General features: G+C 41.0%; 1 protein-coding gene and 1 long non-coding RNA gene across 3 annotated transcripts in view; one reads left to right on the top strand and one right to left on the bottom strand.

Moving 5' to 3' along the window:
• Window positions 1-17,879, bottom strand: part of LOC117562378 (butyrophilin subfamily 2 member A2-like) — a 72,779-nt gene extending 54,900 nt beyond the window's left edge. The window contains exons 1-6 of one of the 2 annotated variants that reach the window (XM_034240196.1): window positions 17,682-17,879; window positions 15,191-15,532; window positions 14,728-14,735; window positions 13,348-13,369; window positions 12,196-12,477; window positions 10,409-10,690 (exon numbers count right to left, since the gene is read on the bottom strand). In XM_034240196.1, the coding sequence (XP_034096087.1) occupies window positions 10,409-10,690; window positions 12,196-12,477; window positions 13,348-13,369; window positions 14,728-14,735; window positions 15,191-15,532; window positions 17,682-17,751 (1,006 nt within the window). In that variant the 5' untranslated portion in view covers window positions 17,752-17,879. The remainder of the gene's footprint in view (window positions 1-10,408; window positions 10,691-12,195; window positions 12,478-13,347; window positions 13,370-14,727; window positions 14,736-15,190; window positions 15,533-17,681) is intronic. The other variant, XM_034240197.1, reaches the window with a different exon arrangement.
• A 1,980-nt stretch (window positions 17,880-19,859) lies between these two features.
• LOC117562356 lies at window positions 19,860-20,485 on the top strand. The gene is made up of 2 exons (XR_004571528.1): window positions 19,860-19,921; window positions 20,146-20,485. It is a non-coding gene; the product is annotated as an uncharacterized LOC117562356 (long non-coding RNA).
• The last annotated feature ends 2,571 nt before the right edge of the window (window positions 20,486-23,056 follow it).

Below are 23,056 nucleotides of genomic sequence, written 5' to 3'. Positions count from 1 at the left end.
TTAAGAACTACAAGCAGCAGGAGAGCATCTGTTAAAGGACTACAACTATGGAGCTGTTAAAGGACTACAACTATGGAGCTGTTAAAGGACTACAACTATGGAGCTGTTAGAGGACTACAACTATGGAGCTGTTAAAGGACTACAACTATGGAGCTGTTAGAGGACTACAACTATGGAGCTGTTAAAGGACTACAACTATGGAGCTGTTAGAGGACTACAACTATGGAGCTGTTAAAGGACTACAACTATGGAGCTGTTAAAGGACTACAACTATGGAGCTGTTAAAGGACTACAACTATGGAGCTTTTAAAGGACTACAACTATGGAGCTGTTAGAGGACTACAACTATGGAGCTGTTAAAGGACTACAACTATGGAGCTGTTAAAGGACTACAAGTATGGAGCTGCTAAAGGACTACAACTATGGAGCTGTTAAAGGACTACAACTATGGAGCTGTGAAAGGACTACAAGTATGGAGCTTTTAAAGGACTACAACTATGGAGCTGTTAAAGGACTACAACTATGGAGCTTTTAAAGGACTACAACTATGGAGCTGTTAGAGGACTACAAGTATGGAGCTTTTAAAGGACTACAACTATGGAGCTGTTAAAGGACTACAACTATGGAGCTTTTAAAGGACTACAACTATGGAGCTGTTAAAGGACTACAACTATGGAGCTGTTAAAGGACTACAAGTATGGAGCTGTTAAAGGACTACAACTATGGAGCTGTTAAAGGACTACAAGTATGGAGTTGTTAAAGGACTACAACTATGGAGCTGCTAAAGGACTACAACTATGGAGCTGTTAAAGGACTACAACTATGGAGCTGTTAAAGGACTACAACTATGGAGCTGTGAAAGGACTACAAGTATGGAGCTGTTAAAGGACTACAACTATGGAGCTGTTAAAGGACTACAACTATGGAGCTGTTAAAGGACTACAACTATGGAGCTGATAAATGTTTAGAACTATAGAGCTGTTAAATGTCCTCATTCATCCATTCACTCTCTGAAGGACACCTAAAAGGCATCTCAATTCTCTAATTTCCCCTCCTCGACTCCTCGGTCCTCCGGTAGTGACCCGGAAATGGATTTCAGCGCGCCATGTTGAAAGACATCTCATTTCTCTAAATGCACATCGAGGACCGAGCATCGATGAGGATCGAGGAGGCTCTCTGGAGGAGCTCTAACCGAGGAGACACTGATGAGTCCTCCACGGTCCTCCGTGGATGTATTTCCGGGAACAGAGATGTTTCAAAGAGTCGTGACGCACGGCCGGACTGATCTCAGCCAATGACAGCTCTGCATGCATCCCCTGGATATTATTTTACTAAGTGTGTGTTGTACAGTGCGTAGATGCAGCGGACAGACAGGTCTCAGTTGGTTTGGTGTCCTCTGCTTACTTTTAATACTTGTAAATACAACTTTTTGCCCGTAATTTAAATTCCCCATTTCAGCGACCAGAGAGGGGGGGGGGGGGGGATATATCCAGTCTCAGATTGTGTTATTATGAGAGTGCTTTCGTACTTTAAATTGTATATATTTATATTAATATATTTGTGTGTGTGTCCCCGCATCTGTAGCCTGTTATTGTCTCATTATACCGCACGGTGAATGAATTAAAAGTGAACATGAACACATCTGTCCATCAGACAGAGTGCTGCTGCCTCCTGTCCTCATTAATGGACGTCTCTTTAATATGACCGCTCAGAGGAGAGGAGTTCTCATTTCTCTAACCGCCTGCTGCTTCCCCTCCTCTCTCCTCGGTTCCCCTCTTCAGTCCTCCGCTCGCATCTCCTGTGGGCGGTACCAAGTCTCGAGGATAGGAGTCGAGGAGGGGAAATTAGATAATTGAGAAGCCTTTCTAGACAGGAGCTGAGGATTAACTGACAGCATGCAGGTGTTTCACATCTGAGGATCAGAAGCATATACAGGATTACATGATTTCATCTAGATAATGAACAATAATTTACACAAAAACTACCGAAAGTATTTAGATTATATTAATGAAATGTTATTCAAATTGTGGCATTATCCCCTTTATGACTGGTCCATTTAGGTTCTTGCAACTTTTATTATTTGTTTTCTCATAATTTCTATCTATAATATCAGTTTCTCTATAGCTTCATTTATTCAATAAGGATCTACATTTGATTACAAATAAAGTACTTTAACCTGGAATTAATTAATATATAGACGTGCAAAAAGTAAGTATATAAAAATATAAAAGATAAAACACGGTGAAAGAAAACTGTCTTCTTTAAGGAAATTAAGGCATTTCAACTTTTTAAAGTAGATTTCCGTCACACAAAATATCAAAATTCAATTTAAACTAATACTGGCTGTGGCTCAGTGGTTTAGTGTATTTAAGTCACTTTGGGTAAAGGTGTCTAACAAATGAGTCATTAATAATCAGTTCACCCGATATTAAAGGACACTTCCTGTCCAAATTAGAGAAAAAAAGTGACTTAAAACAAACACATCGTAAGAAACCGTCCTCCTCAATTTCAAGTGTTGATTTGTTGAAGGAGAAAAACTATTAATGAAATTCTCTCTTTAAGGAATGACTCATTAATAATCTGTCAGCATTACAGGAAACTTCCTCTTTTCTCCTTCTTAATATCTTTTTGCTGAAATGTATTTCTGTTTGTTCAAAATGTTCAGTTGTTACAACCAGGGGTTAAATTGGGCCGGGGCTGTCCGGGGCTAAGCCCCAGCCCATAGGACGATGCTCTGACGTCATCACCCTCGCACATTTGTCATAAATGTTTACAAAAAAAATATATACGTTACAACTTTTCTCGTTCTTAATATAGACTATATTTAGGGTCGATATGTGTTGGCTTTACTTTAAAATAGCGGATCTCTGTGACCGGATATAGCTCGGCTTAGTGAACATGTGTCTCTTCCTTGGAGGAGCAGCATCGCCCAGCATCGCCCCCCCCCCCGTCCCCGTCGCACCTTCAAACTGTGCCCCCCCACATATCAAATCCCAATTTAACCCCATACAATAAATTGTAGTTTAAAAGTGAACCACGAGCCACAGCCTCCTGTTAACCTCAAACTCATCTCAACTCTCTGAAATAAATGAGGAGCAGATAACATGTCCTCACATTATCACCCAGTAGCTACAGAGTAGTTTAACACACACACGTCAGCAGAGGTGAACCTGGTTACCTTTATGACTCAGTCACAAGGCTGGATCCAGATTAACTCTTTAAATCTTTAGTTGAACTGTTTCAGAATCTTCAGATTTTGCAGCAGGGCTTTTGGAGGAAGCGTTCCCCTTTTTCCCTACTGGAAGGAAAACAGAAATATATTCAAGAAGATCCCTCCTGACTTCAGGGAAGAGAACATAACACTACTGTCAAAACTATAAAATGAGACACTTACCGTTGTTACATATTAGGGGGATGCGACCAGTGCATACAAGCACAGCTACAACAATACAAACAAAAACAACAACAAATAAAATAATGCCGAGAACTCCAGCAACTGAAAATCCACCGGAGGGATCTGAAACAGAAGACAAAAGGAAACAAACGGCAATGTTTGTTATTATTGTGGTGGCAACAAATACCTACAAGGATTTCATCAGGAGAGAGAACAGTAATCACTTCAGGGGGAAATGTTCAATCTGGTGTTATTTATCAAACTTAAGATAAACGCACTCTGAGGGTCTCTGTGAATCTCTTCTCGAAGAAATTGCAGATTATTTGAATGACCTTTAAACACTCCCCCCCCCCCCCCGAATAGCAAAGAAATATTATATATTCATAGTTTTTGTGAAGATTTTGATCATTTTCTTTATTAATTAATTAATCTTTTCACTTATTTTTAATGTTTCATTTTCCTTTATGTTATGGGTTTTTCAAGGGAAGGAGCTGATTGGTTACTTCTGAAGGGGGGAACAAATTAAAGCAAAACAGATGTCACTGTATGATTTTATCAATTTAGAGTATTTATGTTATTCTCAATTACATGTCGGAGGGAAAAATTCTATATTTTACTGCATGAATTAATCGGATATATTCCCTCTGATCTTACACATTTAAACATGTGATCATCTTCTAACATGTGATGCTAGTTTATTCTCTAATGACTAAAGTGTACTTAGAGAGTTCCTACAGAGAGGTTCTGCTCCTCCTCCTGAACTACAGAGCGTCCTCCTCCCTGACTGCAGCTCAGTGAGAGCAGATTCACATCCTGATGTTTCCACAGAGGGGAGCTCACTCTGGGTTTATGCAGCAGAGCCTCCAAACACAAGCACACTTTCACTCAGGGGGGTCAAACTCAAGGCCCGGGGGCCAAATCCGGCCCGCGATTACATTTTCTGTGGCCCCACAAGAGCTCCGAAAGAATATAATACGTTTATTATACGGTTACATGCCGATTTACAGAAGCACGTGGCCCATAAACTACATGTCCCACAATGCATCTCAAATATGAACATTCTCACTGAAGAGACTTCCAATTATCGCCCGAGACTTCTGCTTTCAGACGTAGTTAATTATTAAGTTATTACTCTATCCCATAATAATCCAATGCAGAGGCAATAATGTAATATAATACATACGTTTCATATATTAAATATTTATATATGTATTTTTATATCGTCATAAAGTTACAACCGGCCCTTTGAGTGCAACCATAACGCTGATGTGGCCCGAGATGAAATTGAGTTTGACACGGCTGCTTTCACTCATTCATAAAACTCTATGAAGAACATACAGATTCTGCTCTGAGGACACGTGGACACACTGAGGGAAAGACTCAGGGCTCTACACACACATTCACAAAGAATAAACACTGGAAACAAAATACACATCATTTATTGGTAATGTTTCCTCCAACCATCTGAAACTGATAGCTGGTTAGAGCCTGATGAGATCCTGGTGGAGTTGGATCTGACTCCTGAGCATCTAGACTCAAACCCAGCTCTCTGATGTCACGTCTCTAACAGCAGCTGATACTCAGATCAGACCCTCAGCATGTGTTGATGTTGGAGTCGAGCTGCACGACACGTCTCCATGTCTTCTGTCCTCAAAGTCTCCCTGTGTTTAAAGCCAGCGAATGAACTCTGAGAGAAAGTGAACGTGGTCTCAATGTTTCCTCTCAGCTGTAGAACGTCTCAGTGATCAATGACTAACATGTTTCCTCTCAGCTGTAGAACGTCTCAGTGATCAATGACTAACATGTTTCCTCTCAGCTGTAGAACGTCTCAGTGATCAATGACTAACATGTTTCCTCTCAGCTGTAGAACGTCTCAGTGATCAATGACTAACATGTTTCCTCTCAGCTGCAGAACGTCTCAGTGATCAATGACTAACATGTTTCCTCTCAGCTGTAGAACGTCTCAGTGATCAATGACTAACATGTTTCCTCTCAGCTGCGGAACGTCTCAGTGATCAATGACTAACATGTTTCCTCTCAGCTGTAGAACGTCTCAGTGATCAATGACTAACATGTTTCCTCTCAGCTGTAGAACGGCTCAGTGATCAATGACTAACATGTTTCCTCTCAGCTGTAGAACGTCTCAGTGATCAATGACTAACATGTTTCCTCTCAGCTGTAGAACGTCTCAGTGATCAATGACTAACATGTTTCCTCTCAGCTGTAGAACGTCTCAGTGATCAATGACTAACATGTTTCCTCTCAGCTGCAGAACGTCTCAGTGATCAATGACTAACATGTTTCCTCTCAGCTGTAGAACGTCTCAGTGATCAATGACTAACATGTTTCCTCTCAGCTGTAGAACGTCTCAGTGATCAATGACTAACATGTTTCCTCTCAGCTGTAGAACATCTCAGTGATCAATGACTAACATGTTTCCTCTCAGCTGTAGAACGTCTCAGTGATCAATGACTAACATGTTTCCTCTCAGCTGTAGAACGTCTCAGTGATCAATGACTAACATGTTTCCTCTCAGCTGCAGAACGTCTCAGTGATCAATGACTAACATGTTTCCTCTCAGCTGCAGAACGTCTCAGTGATCAATGACTAACATGTTTCCTCTCAGCTGCAGAACGTCTCAGTGATCAATGACTAACATGTTTCCTCTCAGCTGCAGAACGTCTCAGTGATCAATGACTAACATGTTTCCTCTCAGCTGCAGAACGTCTCAGTGATCAATGACTAACATGTTTCCTCTCAGCTGTAGAACGTCTCAGTGATCAATGACTAACATGTTTCCTCTCAGCTGTAGAACGTCTCAGTGATCAATGACTAACATGTTTCCTCTCAGCTGCAGAACGTCTCAGTGATCAATGACTAACATGTTTCCTCTCAGCTGCAGAACGTCTCAGTGATCAATGACTAACATGTTTCCTCAGCTGTAGAACGTCTCAATGATCAATGACTAACATGTTTCCTCTGCTGTAGAACGTCTCAGTGATCAATGACTAACATGTTTCCTCTCAGCTGTAGAACGTCTCAGTGATCAATGACTTACATGTTTCCTCAGCTGCAGAACGTCTCAATGATCAATGACTAACATGTTTCCTCTCAGCTGTAGAACGTCTCAGTGATCAATGACTAACATGTTTCCTCTCAGCTGTAGAACGTCTCAGTGATCAATGACTAACATGTTTCCTCTCAGCTGTAGAACGTCTCAGTGATCAATGACTAACATGTTTCCTCTCAGCTGCAGAACGTCTCAGTGATCAATGACTAACATGTTTCCTCTCAGCTGCAGAACGTCTCAGTGATCAATGACTAACATGTTTCCTCTCAGCTGTAGAACATCTCAGTGATCAATGACTAACATGTTTCCTCTCAGTTGTAGAACGTCTCAGTGATCAATGACTAACATGTTTCCTCTCAGCTGTAGAACGTCTCAGTGATCAATGACTAACATGTTTCCTCTCAGCTGCAGAACGTCTCAGTGATCAATGACTAACATGTTTCCTCTCAGATGTAGAACGTCTCAGTGATCAATGACTAACATGTTTCCTCTCAGCTGTAGAACGTCTCAGTGATCAATGACTAACATGTTTCCTCTCAGCTGTAGAACGTCTCAGTGATCAATGACTAACATGTTTCCTCTCAGCTGTAGAACGTCTCAGTGATCAATGACTAACATGTTTCCTCTCAGCTGCAGAACGTCTCAGTGATCAATGACTAACATGTTTCCTCTCAGCTGCAGAACGTCTCAGTGATCAATGACTAACATGTTTCCTCTCAGCTGTAGAACGTCTCAGTGATCAATGACTAACATGTTTCCTCTCAGCTGCAGAACGTCTCAGTGATCAATGACTAACATGTTTCCTCTCAGTTGTAGAACGTCTCAGTGATCAATGACTAACATGTTTCCTCTCAGTTGTAGAACGTCTCAGTGATCAATGACTAACATGTTTCCTCTCAGCTGTAGAACGTCTCAGTGATCAATGACTAACATGTTTCCTCTCAGCTGTAGAACGTCTCAGTGATCAATGACTAACATGTTTCCTCTCAGATGTAGAACGTCTCAGTGATCAATGACTAACATGTTTCCTCTCAGCTGTAGAACGTCTCAGTGATCAATGACTAACATGTTTCCTCTCAGCTGTAGAACGTCTCAGTGATCAATGACTAACATGTTTCCTCTCAGCTGTAGAACGTCTCAGTGATCAATGACTAACATGTTTCCTCTCAGCTGCAGAACGTCTCAGTGATCAATGACTAACATGTTTCCTCTCAGCTGCAGAACGTCTCAGTGATCAATGACTAACATGTTTCCTCTCAGCTGTAGAACGTCTCAGTGATCAATGACTAACATGTTTCCTCTCAGCTGCAGAACGTCTCAGTGATCAATGACTAACATGTTTCCTCTCAGTTGTAGAACGTCTCAGTGATCAATGACTAACATGTTTCCTCTCAGCTGTAGAACGTCTCAGTGATCAATGACTAACATGTTTCCTCTCAGCTGCAGAACGTCTCAGTGATCAATGACTAACATGTTTCCTCTCAGCTGTAGAACGTCTCAGTGATCAATGACTAACATGTTTCCTCTCAGATGTAGAACGTCTCAGTGATCAATGACTAACATGTTTCCTCTCTGCTGTAGAACGTCTCAGTGATCAATGACTAACATGTTTCCTCTCAGCTGCAGAACGTCTCAGTGATCAATGACTTACATGTTTCCTCTCAGCTGCAGAACGTCTCAATGATCAATGACTAACATGTTTCCTCTCAGCTGCAGAACGTCTCAGTGATCAATGACTAACATGTTTCCTCTCAGCTGTAGAACGTCTCAGTGATCAATGACTAACATGTTTCCTCTCAGCTGCAGAACGTCTCAGTGATCAATGACTAACATGTTTCCTCTCTGCTGTAGAACGTCTCAGTGATCAATGACTAACATGTTTCCTCTCAGCTGTAGAACGTCTCAGTGATCAATGACTAACATGTTTCCTCTCAGCTGCAGAACGTCTCAGTGATCAATGACTAACATGTTTCCTCTCAGCTGTAGAACGTCTCAGTGATCAATGACTAACATGTTTCCTCTCAGCTGTAGAACGTCTCAGTGATCAATGACTAACATGTTTCCTCTCAGCTGTAGAACGTCTCAGTGATCAATGACTAACATGTTTCCTCTCAGCTGTAGAACGTCTCAGTGATCAATGACTAACATGTTTCCTCTCAGCTGCAGAACGTCTCAGTGATCAATGACTAACATGTTTCCTCTCAGCTGTAGAACGTCTCAGTGATCAATGACTAACATGTTTCCTCTCAGCTATAGAACGTCTCAATGATCAATGACTAACATGTTTCCTCTCAGCTGCAGAACGTCTCAGTGATCAATGACTAACATGTTTCCTCTCAGCTGTAGAACGTCTCAGTGATCAATGACTAACATGTTTCCTCTCAGCTGCAGAACGTCTCAGTGATCAATGACTAACATGTTTCCTTTCAGCTGTAGAACGTCTCAGTGATCAATGACTAACATGTTTCCTCTCAGCTGTAGAACGTCTCAGTGATCAATGACTAACATGTTTCCTCTCAGCTGCAGAACGTCTCAGTGATCAATGACTAACATGTTTCCTCTCAGCTGTAGAACGTCTCAGTGATCAATGACTAACATGTTTCCTCTCAGATGTAGAACGTCTCAGTGATCAATGACAAATATGTTTCCTCTCAGCTGCAGAACGTCTCAGTGATCAATTACTATGTTTCAAAGAAAGCTGAATTCAGAGTTCCTGTTTGTCTCCATTTAATCTGAGAGTGGAGCTGTTGGAGGGGTTTACAGTGTGTGTGTGTGTCAGTGCATGACATTAAGGGAAAAAAAATGCGCACAGAGGAAATTACGCACAAAGGGTTTGGGGGAGCCTCCCCCTAGAACATTTAGATTTATGGCCCCTGTTAAAAATGTTTGTAATGTTATCTACTGTAAGTTGGTCGAACGAATGCCTCCTCATCCGGAAGCTGACCGAGCAGCAGTCGAGCAGCAGTCGAGAGGAGCCGAGCGCATCCGCGAAGCACACAAAATGGCGACATCAGAGTTCCCGTTAGCCGGCAAATCTAAATCTCTCCGGTCAAAGTAATTTCCCTTTAGCGCAATACCGCTTCAGTTGCGCCACTTATGTGACAGACAAGAAGAGTATGTGACAGACAAGAAGAGTCAATTCTAAAGTCTAACACTTCATGTGGAGAAAGAGATGTCCTGTATGGGTTGATTGTGCGTTGATCTGTTGGTAATGCCTCGGGGTTCTGGTGGGCATGTAAACAAATGCATAATGCTGCGCTATACTTTGTGGCCTCACCCGTTTGCATAGCGACGACGCTTATTGTGTAGGTGTCTTTTAATAAGCAGGTAGTCATATCATTAGCTAGAACTAGCTGGATCTGATCGATATGGACATAAACGCGAGTGAAGTCTAATCTGACGGGAGAGAGATCAGCTGCTGCTGACGAGTCGACACGCAGCTCTGCATGATCACCTGCAGCGGTGAGCGGACAAAACACACACTTCAGGTTAGAATATCACACGTAGCTATTTTAATTACCTCTCAAACTACCGTAACTAGTTAGATATGTTTAGATTTACTGTCGGGTCACTCATCATTACTGATCCGCCAGCTGCATGATACTGGCATAATAGATTGCCCGATCGGGCAACCAGCAGGTGAGGCTTCATTGCCCGAGCTAAATACTAGATGGCCCCGGGCCATCGGGCAGTCCTTAATGTCGAGCCCTGTGTGTGTCTCTTGATTATCTCAGCCTCTCTCAGTCTTCCTCTCATCTCTTTCATGAAGAGGAGGCTCAGAGTTTCAGATTAAAGTTTCCACTCAAATTGAAACCATGTTAACTCCTGCAGAGGTCTTCATCACAACGTCTGGAGCAGAGAGGAAATTCACTTTGTGTTCAAATTGAAGACACATTTAAAACATATTAAATCACAAAGAGAGAATAATGTAGGGAGAATCTCACCACTGAGAGACACGTAGATGTGTGCAGGTTTACTCTGATGCTTGATCTCCTCCTGTGTAGCTACACACTGGTAGTGGTCTGTCTTGGTCACAGTAATGTTGAGGATCACATCGTAGCTGCCTCCTCTCTCTGAGACCTGAGGCTCCTCAGTATTAAGAGTGGTTCCAGAACTGTCCGTCCACTGGAGGAGAGGTTTAGGGAAAGCTCCAAGAATCTCACACTGAAGCAGAGACCAGTCCTTTGCTTCTTCAAGAATTGTGACCGAGGGTTTTGAAGCTGCACCTGGGAACATAAAAGAAACAATAGACGATATCCAGCTTTATAAATGAAATATTGTGATTTTGTTTGCTCGTCTCTCTTCTTGAAAACGTTTATTAGATCATGAATATGATGAAATAAAAGAACAGGAAATGCTAACAATATAACTTAATTTCCCATCCCATCATGATCTGACATTCTCATATTTCAAATAATTCTACTTAAAGTTTGGTAACTATTAAGTTCAGTTTCTGCGTTACCTCCTCTGCTAGCTTGTGCCTCTTAGCACATCTGTCTTCTGATTGGTTGTGCGTTGAAATGTTAGCAGAAAAAAAAGGTCAAACTTGAAATCATTAAAATGTTGTGCTGAAAATATTGTGTTCACCTGCATCCATGTTTGATAGTATAGTTGATTTAGTCATATATGTGTGTCTGATATTCCAGGTTGAGTTTATCACACATCTCTCATTCAGGAGATGATGCTCTTGTTAAACATGATGTATATCATTCAGGTCAGTGAGTGGTGCTGGACTGTGACTTATAGAGAAGTGTAGAACCTCTCAGAGGGATGCAGTCCAGCACCTTTAACTGTGATGATAATAATAAACATGGGATGTTATCATGAAGTGAACAAACCCTGAGTGACAGTGAAGAGGTGAAGAAAACACATCTGGGCTCTACATTTAGTTTGAGTAGACATGATGTGGAATATATATATATGTTCTTTGCCAAAGGGTCGCAGGTTCACGTCGCGATCAAACCAAATACAGAGTGTGAACTGGAACCTGGAGAGGTGCCCATTGTCTGTGTGCTCAAGTATATTAACCAGTGTGTGTAACGTGAGGGGAAAGTAATTCCTCTGTTGGGGATTAATAAAGTTTATCTTCCTCTTTATCATTATTATGTGTCATGCTTCACAAACGTCTCAATGTTCATGAAGGAGAAGTTTGTCCCTCTAACTCTTGTATGTAGTAACACGTGAGATGAGACTGCACCTCATGTTCAGCTCAGTCATGTGTACGTAACGTTCATGTATAATCACAGCTGTAGAAAGTCACACTGATTAATGATTAACACGATTCCACTGAAGTACATTCAGAGTGAACACAGAGTGAAATGTGTTTCCATTTGTTCTGTGCATGTATGCATTTGATGCATTCAGTGGTCACTTTATGAGGTATACCTGTACAACATGAAGTTTAATTTATGAAGCCAAGAGAATTAGATTTTTCTAATGACATGTCTGTACATTTGAGATATTAGTGATGTTCAGGTAAAGAGCATCCTCAGGAGGCAGAAAGAAGAGTACAAGCTCCACTCCTCAGTGACCAATCGATCTGAAACACTGGAGCAACAAGCATGAAGCTAACCGTCAGAGTGACTGCATATCGTACAGCACATACTCTATTAGTGTATAATCAGAGTTAATGTACATGCTCCTAAAAGTGCATTTCATTAGTTTAGTATGACACACATTAAACATGTTTACACAAACAAATAACACATAAGCAATTTAAATGATATCTCACCATTTAGAAGCACGTAGATGTGTGCAGGTCTAGTCTGATGCTTGATCTCCTCCTGTGTAGCTACACACTGGTAACGGTCTGTCTTGGTCACAGTAATGTTGAGGGTCACGCTGTAGCGGTCTTCTGTTTTAGAGACCAGAGGCTCGTCAGCAGGAAGGATGTTTCCAGAACTGTTCCTCCACTCCACTTTAGGCTCTGGAAAAGATCCTCGGACCAAACACTGCAGCAGAGACCAGTCCTTTGTTTCCTCAAGAATTGTGACGGAGGGTTCTGGAGATGCACCTGCGAACACAGCACAAACCATCACTTGTAGAGAGCCATTAGAGATTTAGAAATACTAACATTATTTGTGTTCATCCCCTCAAAAATAACTTAAGAGCAATAAAACATTTGTTATTGTTCACAGACTATAACATCACTGTTGTGCAATAGATTGAATTGTTAAAATGCTATTACTGGTCGCAACTTCCTTTTAGCACCAACCAATAACTGAACAATAAGTTGTAAAATAACAATGTTAATACTGACCGCCATCTGGTAGCTGTTCCACTTCATATTTGTATTGCTGCTATTTTCTACGGTGTACTTATTTGATTTGTATTGTATGAATGTGTGGTTGCCGCTTTAATTTCCCCTCAAAAGGGACGAATAAAGGAGTTCTGATAATATATGAGTATATTTAAGATGAAAGAGGTAGAAAAGTATCATAACATCTGAGCTTTGTTTATAACAGGCTGGGAATATTTCAGATTACTTCATATAGAAATACATATTCATTGAATAAGTGTGGTTAACATCTAATATTACATTTCTGCTATTTTTGGTGTGACAAGGACGCCACGAATATTTAATTAGGAAACAAATTATTCAGGACTTTTTCTTTAGATGAATGACTTTTCCCAAACATTGATCCCTATCAATAGTTACAAATATTAAAAAAAAGTATTGATACTGATTTATATGCGACACAACAGTATTGTCCCAGTAGTAAACATCCCTCACATAAATAGTGTGAACATTAAAACACATCAAACCTACAGGTGCTTTAAACACAGAGGAATAATGTCCATGTGTCAACACAGGGAGGAGTGAAGTGATTTTGAATATCAGAGCTGAGAGGTAGAGAGCGATGTCGTACAAATCAAGACTCACCTGGGATGGTTCTGACAGTTAACGTTATAAAGCGCGGAGGTTGCAGACGACCCGAGATTTACGTGTAAATACGAATAAATAGATAAACTAACTAATTTCATATTACTGTATAAGTCCTAACAAACAAATTGTACCTTGTTTGAAAGCTTACATGTTCGTCTTTTCGACGAATTTAACTGCGTAATTACAGAATTAAGGACATGTAAACAGTCGCGTTTTACTTTACGTCGGTACACCGTTAGCTACTAACCGTTTGTCCTGTCAAGCCGCAGTTCAAATGTGTTTAAAGCTCCCAAAACACACATTTATAGACAAATGGAGGCTCGTTTTAAAGTAAAAAAGGCAACCGATTACAATTACCTCATTGTAGTTTCACCGTCAGACAAAATAATCGAGAATAAAAGTCATTTGTGTCCCTCGTTTAGTTTTAGCTCCGCTCGTCAAACTTCCAAAACAAATGTATTTCTGTCAATTTAAAGTATTGACAAAGTATTCAACGAATGATGTTCGGTATCTCTGAAATCAGTTCACGCCCCCGAACAAAATGAACCAATCGGCATCTTTCTACGATCTAAAGTGACGTCCATAACGTACCTTTAACTCAATCAGCCAATCACAGGTGAGCTCCTTGACGTGCGCGCCATGTGTTTCTTATTGACAGCTACTTCCATCCAATGGTAAGCCAGCATTCTGAAAACACGGTGAGCTTGTAGCCAATTATATTACCTGCTTGACCATATATGGAAGTGAAGGAAGCTGGACTGTCTGTGGCAGTAGGAGACCCACATAACAGAGAAACGTTACTTATATGTTCATGGAGGCGTGATTTAATGATTATAAATATGTAAATATTTGTCAAAATGTTAACAACATGAATTTAAGGTTAGATCTAACACTTAGGGACATTTTTCCAGAATTAAAAAGAGATGTGTTATAATTGTTTGGTAACTTTTAATAAGTTTAACAGAGCTATAGAGTCCTCTGCTGGAGAAGGTCTGTACTGCACTTTCTAAAGTATCTCAGAGCCACTTATGTCAATCAACTTCAAACTTTGTACAGACATTAAAGACAAGTTAAGGTAGATCTCCTGTAAATATCAGCCTGATGGCTCTTATTGTGACTGATTTACTGCATTTCAAATACAAAATAAAAGGAGAATTTAAAAAAAAGTCTTAGTTTCTATATTAAGTCCTTCAATGCATTACCTGTGTTAGTGCTACAAGGAAGACGAACACACTGCATGCAAGCTTAGGGATTGCTTTACAGTGAAGCAATGGATACATATGATTTACTACTGGTCTTTGACGTATAAAATGGCTCAAATTGGTGCATATAAAGAGGCACACATGTACATAACTGTGATAAGCCTCAAGAGGTTAAGATAGGATCTGAAAGGCAAAAAAAAAACAGGAGTGTGTTACAATTCTTGTGTGATAATATCAGCTGTCCTCAGAAACTTGTTATACCACAAATATGTTAAGTAAGTAAGTACAACTTTATTTATATAGCACCCTTCTCAACACGAGTGTACAAAGTGCTTAACAGTACACCCTTAGGAGGCCTTGCTCAGAGGACCTCAGGGCCCGGGTTTAACTATTCTAAACAAAAAAAGAAGCACCAGTCTCAGATTTAGCTTGTTTGTGTCAGTCCTTACAGAAATAGTGTTTCACTAATATGGCTGATGTTAATCCAACAGTGTGTCTGATTATTTAACAGGGACAGAGCAGATGAACATTGTCTCACAGGAGAATGAATGCTGCCGATTTAATGCACATGAGACTTGGTTATTTCTGTATATAAGACTAAGAAGGCTTATTTACAACTGTTTTATGTGAATACTCACTAACAACGAGCTCAATGCAGAATTCTTCACGAGGCTGTAGCTTTGGAAAACCACAGCTGTAACTTCCACTGTCGGTCACCTTCGTCTCTCTGATGACGATGGAGGCGTTTCCGTGCTGCAGTTCATTTTGAAAATGTGAGACTCGTCCTTTAAACTGCTCACTCTGACCTGAATGATCGTCATAATGAACAGCAGAATCCCACATGAAGACTTCGTGATGAGTTGCTCCTCCCTGACCGAGCTTCTTCCAGTCAAACAGTTTGTTTTGGAGGTTTTCTCTGGTGCTGGGGGAGCAGGGTAAAATAACATCTGTCCCTTCTGTGGAGATCACTTTGCTGTCAGCTGGAAGATAGAGACATGTGTTACTCAGTGTGTTCACCTGCAGAGGACGGACACACACACACACACACACACACACACACACACACACACACCACACACACACACACACACACACCACACACACCACACCACACACACACACACACACACACACACACACACACACACACACACACCACACACACACACACACACACACACACACACACACACACACACACACACACACACACACACACACACACACCACACACACACACACACACACACACACACACACACACACACACACACACACACACACACACACACACACACACACACACACACACACACACACACACACACACACACACACACACACAATGGATATGAATGCAAGGTTCAACATTGATCCCAATAGTTTTATATTTTGTGATGAAGAATTATTCTTCCTCTGTCTTCATAGCAATAATTACTGATATCATGTAGGATTTCTTTCCTCTCTCTCATTTTACCAGAAGTTATATTACATTGATTCCTATTGGAGGACAAGAGCACCGAATCTCACCTGAATACTTTATTCATTTTATGAAGATCCATAAAAGACATCCCTTAAAGGTGTATAGGTAATTTTGGAGAAACCAGCTCGAATACAAAGCCGGAACAAATCTTCAACTTCCTCACAGAGCCCCTCCTCCAACACACACTAACGCACACATGACCAATGAGGGCACGAGATAAGTTTGTGCACAGATGGAAGGCTGACAGGCAGGTAGGCCATCCAGTTACTTTAGCCGGGCCGGTGTTCCGGATTAACTGGTTCCCCGATCAACTGGTTGACAGATGTGGAGGCGTGGCCTTCGACTGAAATACACATTTCGATCGCTTCTTCTGTCGTTTACATAAATCATGATCGCTGGTAGATAGCCACACAGAAGTCGTAACACAGTTTAACCTGGGCGGATCCCATTTTCCCATGGGTGGATCCCAGTTGACCCTGAGCGAATCACAGTTTACCTGAGAGGATCACAGTTTAACACAGCTGAAAACTTCTCCACGCTGCTTTCAAGCTCTGAGTTAACAACGTACGCTTCACTGGGAGGCTGTCTGAAGGTGTACACATGTCTCAGATGGACTTGGTATCACATTAGGAATGATATTCAGTGATAAGTCGGGCAACAATAGCTGGTTTTAAGGATTTGTTCGAGAGGATCACAACTTAACACAGCTGAAGACTTCTCCACGCTGCTTTCAAACTGTGAGTAAACAACGTGTGCTTCACTTGGAGGCTGTCTGAAGGTGTACACAGGTCTCAGATGGACTTGGTATCACATTAAGAACGATATTCAGAAATAAGTCTGGCAACAATAGCTGGTTTAAATGATTTATTGGAGCTCGCAATGTTTTGAACAGACATCCCCAGTCAACTCGTTTTTCTTTTTGTAGTCCTCGCTGTTCGCGTCCGGATATCGCCATCGTAACCACAACCTCACACACTGGTACTGAATGTGCATCAAAGTGTTCCTATCCAGCCAAATATACCAAAAGATTGATGTAAACGACAGAAGAAGCGATCGAAATGTGTATTTCAGTCGAAGGCCACGCCTCCACATCTGTCAACCAGTTGATCGGGGAACCAGTTAATCCGGAACACCGGCTCAGATGATTGGTCGTGCTTTTTACAGCACCACGGCTTCCACAGATGACATTTTTGTATGGATTTTTTGTCAAAGCACTTCAGATATTCATTGCTATCGGGATGTTAAGAGCATTCCATGGAATATAACAAGTGTATCTCGGGCCGGTTTCTCAAACTGACCTACCCCACCTTTAATGGTGTTTTTATGAGAGAACTAGCAATATATAGGCCTATTAAAATAAGATGATGATTATGGCTTAGACTGATAAGAAGCGACCTTTAGATATCTTATTTATTATATTGATCAGGTTATAATCATATTGCAATGGGCACTCCTTTTCCTTATAGGCTTTCTTCTTCTGAAGATGCATTACTTTAGATATTGTTCTACATTTCCCTATGACCAACAAAAATCTGCATAATAATATTATGTTTCCAGACTCCTGCATGTTTTTTTCAGCCTTTTAGATGTAATTAAATTACATACATGACGTAATGTTGTGTGAATGAGAGTGTAAGTGTTCTCACCGTTTGTGCAGGCAGACGAGTTTCCAGTCAGGAGACTGAAGAGAAGAAGAAGAGGAAGCTGCTTCATCATGCTGGAGTCCTCTAAGGGTTAAACTGCACACACTTCTCACACTCCTCACACTCCTAGCTCACACACTCTAACACTCCTCACACACACACTCCTCATACACACCCCAGCCCATCCCAATCACTTCCTCTAATCTCTCACTCTTCCTGCTTCGAGTCCTTCAGAATAAAAGCCCCATCCTCATTTTATTTGGTGAATTCTGCAAAACTAAACTTATCAGACTGACTGACAACATACAACAAGCACTGTAACACTAACACTGAAGATGTGTAGCTACTATAGAAAACACTACAATTCAACCACATATTCTCTGCACTGTTTCCCCTGTACTCACCTGCAGCTTACTTTGTCAGCAGCAGCACTTCCGGTGCATTTTCTCCACAATAAAACCAGATTTAGCTTAAATTAAGAAGTTATGTTGTGATTTGGATCTTCATTATTTCACTGCATTGTTTACATTCCCAGTAACTTCGTGATGAGGAAGGTGCACATCTCCCAGCATGCACTGCTCACATATTTTAAGATGAAGTTCCCAAGAAGAAGACTTCCTCCAAACATTTTTTCAAGAGTGGTAGCAATGAACTTAATTTGTTAAGAGTGCACACACACACACACACACACACACACACACACACACACACACACACACACACACACACACACACACACACACACACACACACACACACACACACACACACACACACACACACACACACACACACACACACACTACAGTAATGATGCCAGCCAACTGCAGCAAGAACATCTCCAAAATCAACAACTGTTTATTTCCAAAGAAGATGTTCAACGGTTGCCAGTTGAGCCCTGAGGCTGTTTTTCAGGTCTCAGGCTCGAAAATGACATTCTCAGAACAAATGACCATAACTTCACTTCTAAAAGGGGTAAATTCATAATATTTGTTCTCAAAGCAATGATAAACCTGTGAGTTGGATGTGGAAGAGTCAGAATCAATATCGAATTTTTTTATTTTAAAGTAAATTCAGATTGAACATAGTAAAGAAATGTAAATTATAGTGTCCATCCAACAAACATTACTTATAGTGAAAACCACCCTTGAATGATGGGATAGACTAAAAGCTTTAGGAATCCAAACTATAACATATAATAAGTACCCTGTATCAAGATTGATGCAAAACAAGTGACATTTGACCTTTTTAGAGAGGTTAAGAATAAAAACACACCTCATGGTGCAGTTGGGTGTATTTGCCGTATCTCTGGAACCCATTGGTCGATTTTTATGATTGACACCACTTTTTAACCGTTAGAGCCAGTAGAATCTAAACATCACCATTACCGAGTTAGAATGATGCACACGCAGCTTCCCCAAAACCGGAAGCTCCGTTACACTCTCTATGAAAACTACGTGTATTGCCATAAATGTTATGATGGATTATCAGTAATCATTTCAAAGTGACACAGAGACATTGGATTAACCTTCAGCAGCGTTTTTATGCGTTTTAATGCCATTGAACACAACTTTGATCAGAAAACTGTTGATTCAGAGGTTTGGTGTTTCGTTTAGGTAAAAATGGTTCATATCGTCAGGCCGATGCCCCCGCCCCCAGGGGCTAAAAACAACACTATTCAGGCAACTGTGTCAGGGCTTAACATTTAATAACCTATTAATGTGTCATACCCACTTAAAGGTGGGGTAGGTAAGTTTCCGAAACCGGCTCGAGATACACTTTTTGTTATATTCCATGGAATGCTCTTAACATCCCGATAGCAATGAATATCTGAAGTGCTTTGACAAAAAATCCATTAAAAAATGTCATCTGTGGAAGCAGTAGTACTCTAAAAAGCACGACCAATCATTTTAGCCGGCCCGGCTAAACGGATTGGATTGCCGCCCTGTCTGTCAGCCTTCCATCTCGTGCACACACAAATGTATCTCGTGCCCTCATTGGGCGTGCCGTAATTGGGCGTGCATTGCGCGTTCATGTGTGTTGGAGGAGGTGCTGTGTAACCCCCAAAACACACCAGGAGCGTCTGCGCCGCGTTACGTTGCGGCTGCGCCACGCTGCGACCTCCTCCTGCGACAACACACACCAGACGCGTTTCAAAACGTTGCGGAAGCGGAGCGTCGTGTGTGCAGCCTCGCAGTTGTTGTTGATTTTGGAATATTTCCTGGACATTTGTACTTCTACAAGTAAGTAGGCTATACGTAGTTAAATGGTTTATGTTTGTGTCTGTTTAAATCGTGTTTATTGTTGTTATTTCCTATTTTGTTGTGTTGTAGACTACAGACACAGTTAATAATAATTGTAATATTCCAGTTATAAACGACATGAATCAAAGATGTGTTGCTGTATTTTAGTGGTAAAAAAATATGCATTCATCATCATAATTATTCTATATATATATCATTTACAGTGCCTGTAAACCGGAGGAGAACGCTGGCATGTATTCTCCTACTTGAAAGACTACGGGGGGATGGGGGGAGGAGAAGGAGCCGGTTATGGGTGCACCCCCTCAACCAGCAAAGGAGACAACAAGGTGATTGTCATCACCTCGTGGCTGAGCTGAGGCTGGACAGCCAACGACATCACCAATATTTTCGGATGAGTGCAGAGCAGATGGATGAACTTCTGTCCCTCCTGGGCCCTGAACTGACCAGACAATCCACAAATGTCAGAGCTGCCATAGAACCCAAGCAGAGACTGGCTGTTGCACTGAGTAATACAATTTATAATAAATAGTTTTGTCTGACAAATGACTGCCAAATTATTCTTGTCTGTCCTCACAATTTATCTGACTATAAATGCAAGGTTTTCCACCACAGCATACTGTATTTAAACACTATCGAGAGTATTTTGGGTAGTTGTTATAACACATGAATAAAAACAAATTATAATACAAAAATATAATATCATTATAAAGAGTTAAACACAACTGTATTGATCCCATGGTGAAATTCACAAGATAAAGTATAGTTAAAAAATCAATATTTATAAAAATATAAATACAAAATAATAATAATATAATAATCTTGATATAGGAAATAAGATCTTACTTTATTGTGAAATGCAAGTTTACTGAACAGTTTTTTAACGACTTTCACAAGATGTTAAACTACTGAATGGCTCTGTACTGTACCTACAAGTATTAATGAACTTTAAAACATTAATATGTAGTTGTTACCTTCCACTCCACAAACTGCAGCGACTAAAAACCAGGCCTTGTCCTTTCTGATGTTGTCCTTGTAAAAAGCATTGGTTACATCATATAAAATTGTGTGTTTCTCCACTTCCATTATGAACACCTCGTCGTCCATGGTGCGTTTCGTAGTGGAGGTGTTGTGGGGTCTGCTAAATTAGTATATGTGGGGGATGGGCCTGGGCCGGATGCTCACCTTTCCACTTCCTGCGAGGGGGGGGCTGCCTGCCCGACTTTACCTTACGGCTGCGCCGCGGCCAAAAATAGGATTCATCCTAATTTTAGAGAAGCGCTGCGCCGAGCCGCTTCTGGGACGCGTCTGAGCCGTAACACGGCGCGTGTGGTGTAATAGCACCCATTGACTAGAGTGGCCGCGATCCTTACGACCGCCGCGGCGCGGCCGTAACGCGAAGCAGACGCTCCTGGTGTGTTTTGGGGGTTAGGAAGTCTGAAGGAAGGGGCGGATTCTTTTCGGCTGTGTACTTTCAAATTTTAGTGCACTCGAGCCGGTTTCTGAAACTTACCTACTCCACCTTTAACGGGAAAAAACTCAGCTAACTGATGAACAATTTTTACCGAAACAAAACACAACTCGAACGCCGAGACTCTGAATTAGCACTAAGCAAAAGAGTGGTAACGCACTTAGCACATAACTCACGTTAGCGATCTTTTATACTTCATCGGATCTGCAAAAACAAGATATCATATGAAAGCTGAGATTCCACAGATTCCAATGGTATACGTATCATCACTCCACTCCACGGTGAAACCAGAAAACACACAACTTAGCTTTACGGGGCCAAAACGGCTATACGTCTTACTTTTGCTGTTTTTTGATCAAAAGTTGTGAAAAAAACAAAACGTTTTTTTGTGATTTGGAACTTTATTATTTCACTGCATTGGTTAAATTCCCAGTAACTTGGTAATGAGGAGGGTGCAAATCTCCCAGCATGCACTGCTCACATATTTTAAGATGAAGTTCCCAAGAAGAAGACTTCCTCCAACATTTTTTTCAAGAGTGGTAACAATGAACTTAATTTGTTAAGAGTGCAGAAGACACACACACACACACACACACACACACACACACACACACACACACACACACACACACACACACACACACACACACACACACACACACACACACACACACACACACACACACACACACACACACACACACACACACACACACACACACACACACACACACACACACACACACTACAGTAATGATGCCAGCCAACTGCAGCAAGAACATCTCCAAAATCAACAACTGTTTATTTCCAAAGAAGATGTTCAACGGTTGCCAGTTGAGCCCTGAGGCTGTTTTTCAGGTCTCAGGCTCGAAAATGACATTCTCAGAACAAATGACCATAACTTCACTTCTAAAAGGGGTAAATTCATAATATTTTTTCTCAAAGCAATGATAAACCTGTGAGTTGGATGTAGAAGAGTCAGAATCAATATATAATTTTTTTATTTTAAAGTAAATTCAGATTGAACATAGTAAAGAAATGTAAATTATAGTGTCCGTCTAAAAACCCATTACTTATAGTGAAAACCACTCTTGAATGATGGATAGTAGACTAAAAGCTTTAGGAATCCAAACCCTAACATATAATAAGTACCCTGTATCAAGATTGATGCAAAACAAGTGACATTTGACCTTTTTAGAGAGGTTAAGAATAAAAACACACCTCATGGTGCAGTTGGGTGTATTTGCCGTATCTCTGGAACCCATTGGTAGATTTTTATGATTGACACCAGTTTTTAACCGTTAGAGCCAATAGAATCTAAACATCACCATTGCCGAGTTAGAATGATGCACACGCAGCTTCCCCAAAACCGGAAGCTCCGTACACTCTCTATGAAAACTACGTGTATTGCCATAAATGTTATGATGGATTATCAGTAATCATTTCAAAGTGACACAGAGACATTGGATTAACCTTCAGCAGCGTTTTTATGCGTTTTAATGCCATTGAACTCAACTTTGATCAGAAAACTGCAAAGGTAAGACGTATTTGCCGTAAAGTGAAGTTGTGTGTTGTCTTTCCTGGCTTTCGCTGCCTTGAGTTTTGGTCGCACAGTGATGATACTTATACCATTGGAATCTGTGGAA

This window comes from Gymnodraco acuticeps, unplaced genomic scaffold (genome assembly GCF_902827175.1).
Source record: "Gymnodraco acuticeps unplaced genomic scaffold, fGymAcu1.1, whole genome shotgun sequence".
Taxonomy (NCBI): Eukaryota; Metazoa; Chordata; class Actinopteri; order Perciformes; family Bathydraconidae; genus Gymnodraco; species Gymnodraco acuticeps.
Note: the sequence above shows the minus strand (reverse complement) of the source record. Positions and strands in the feature narration are given on the sequence as shown.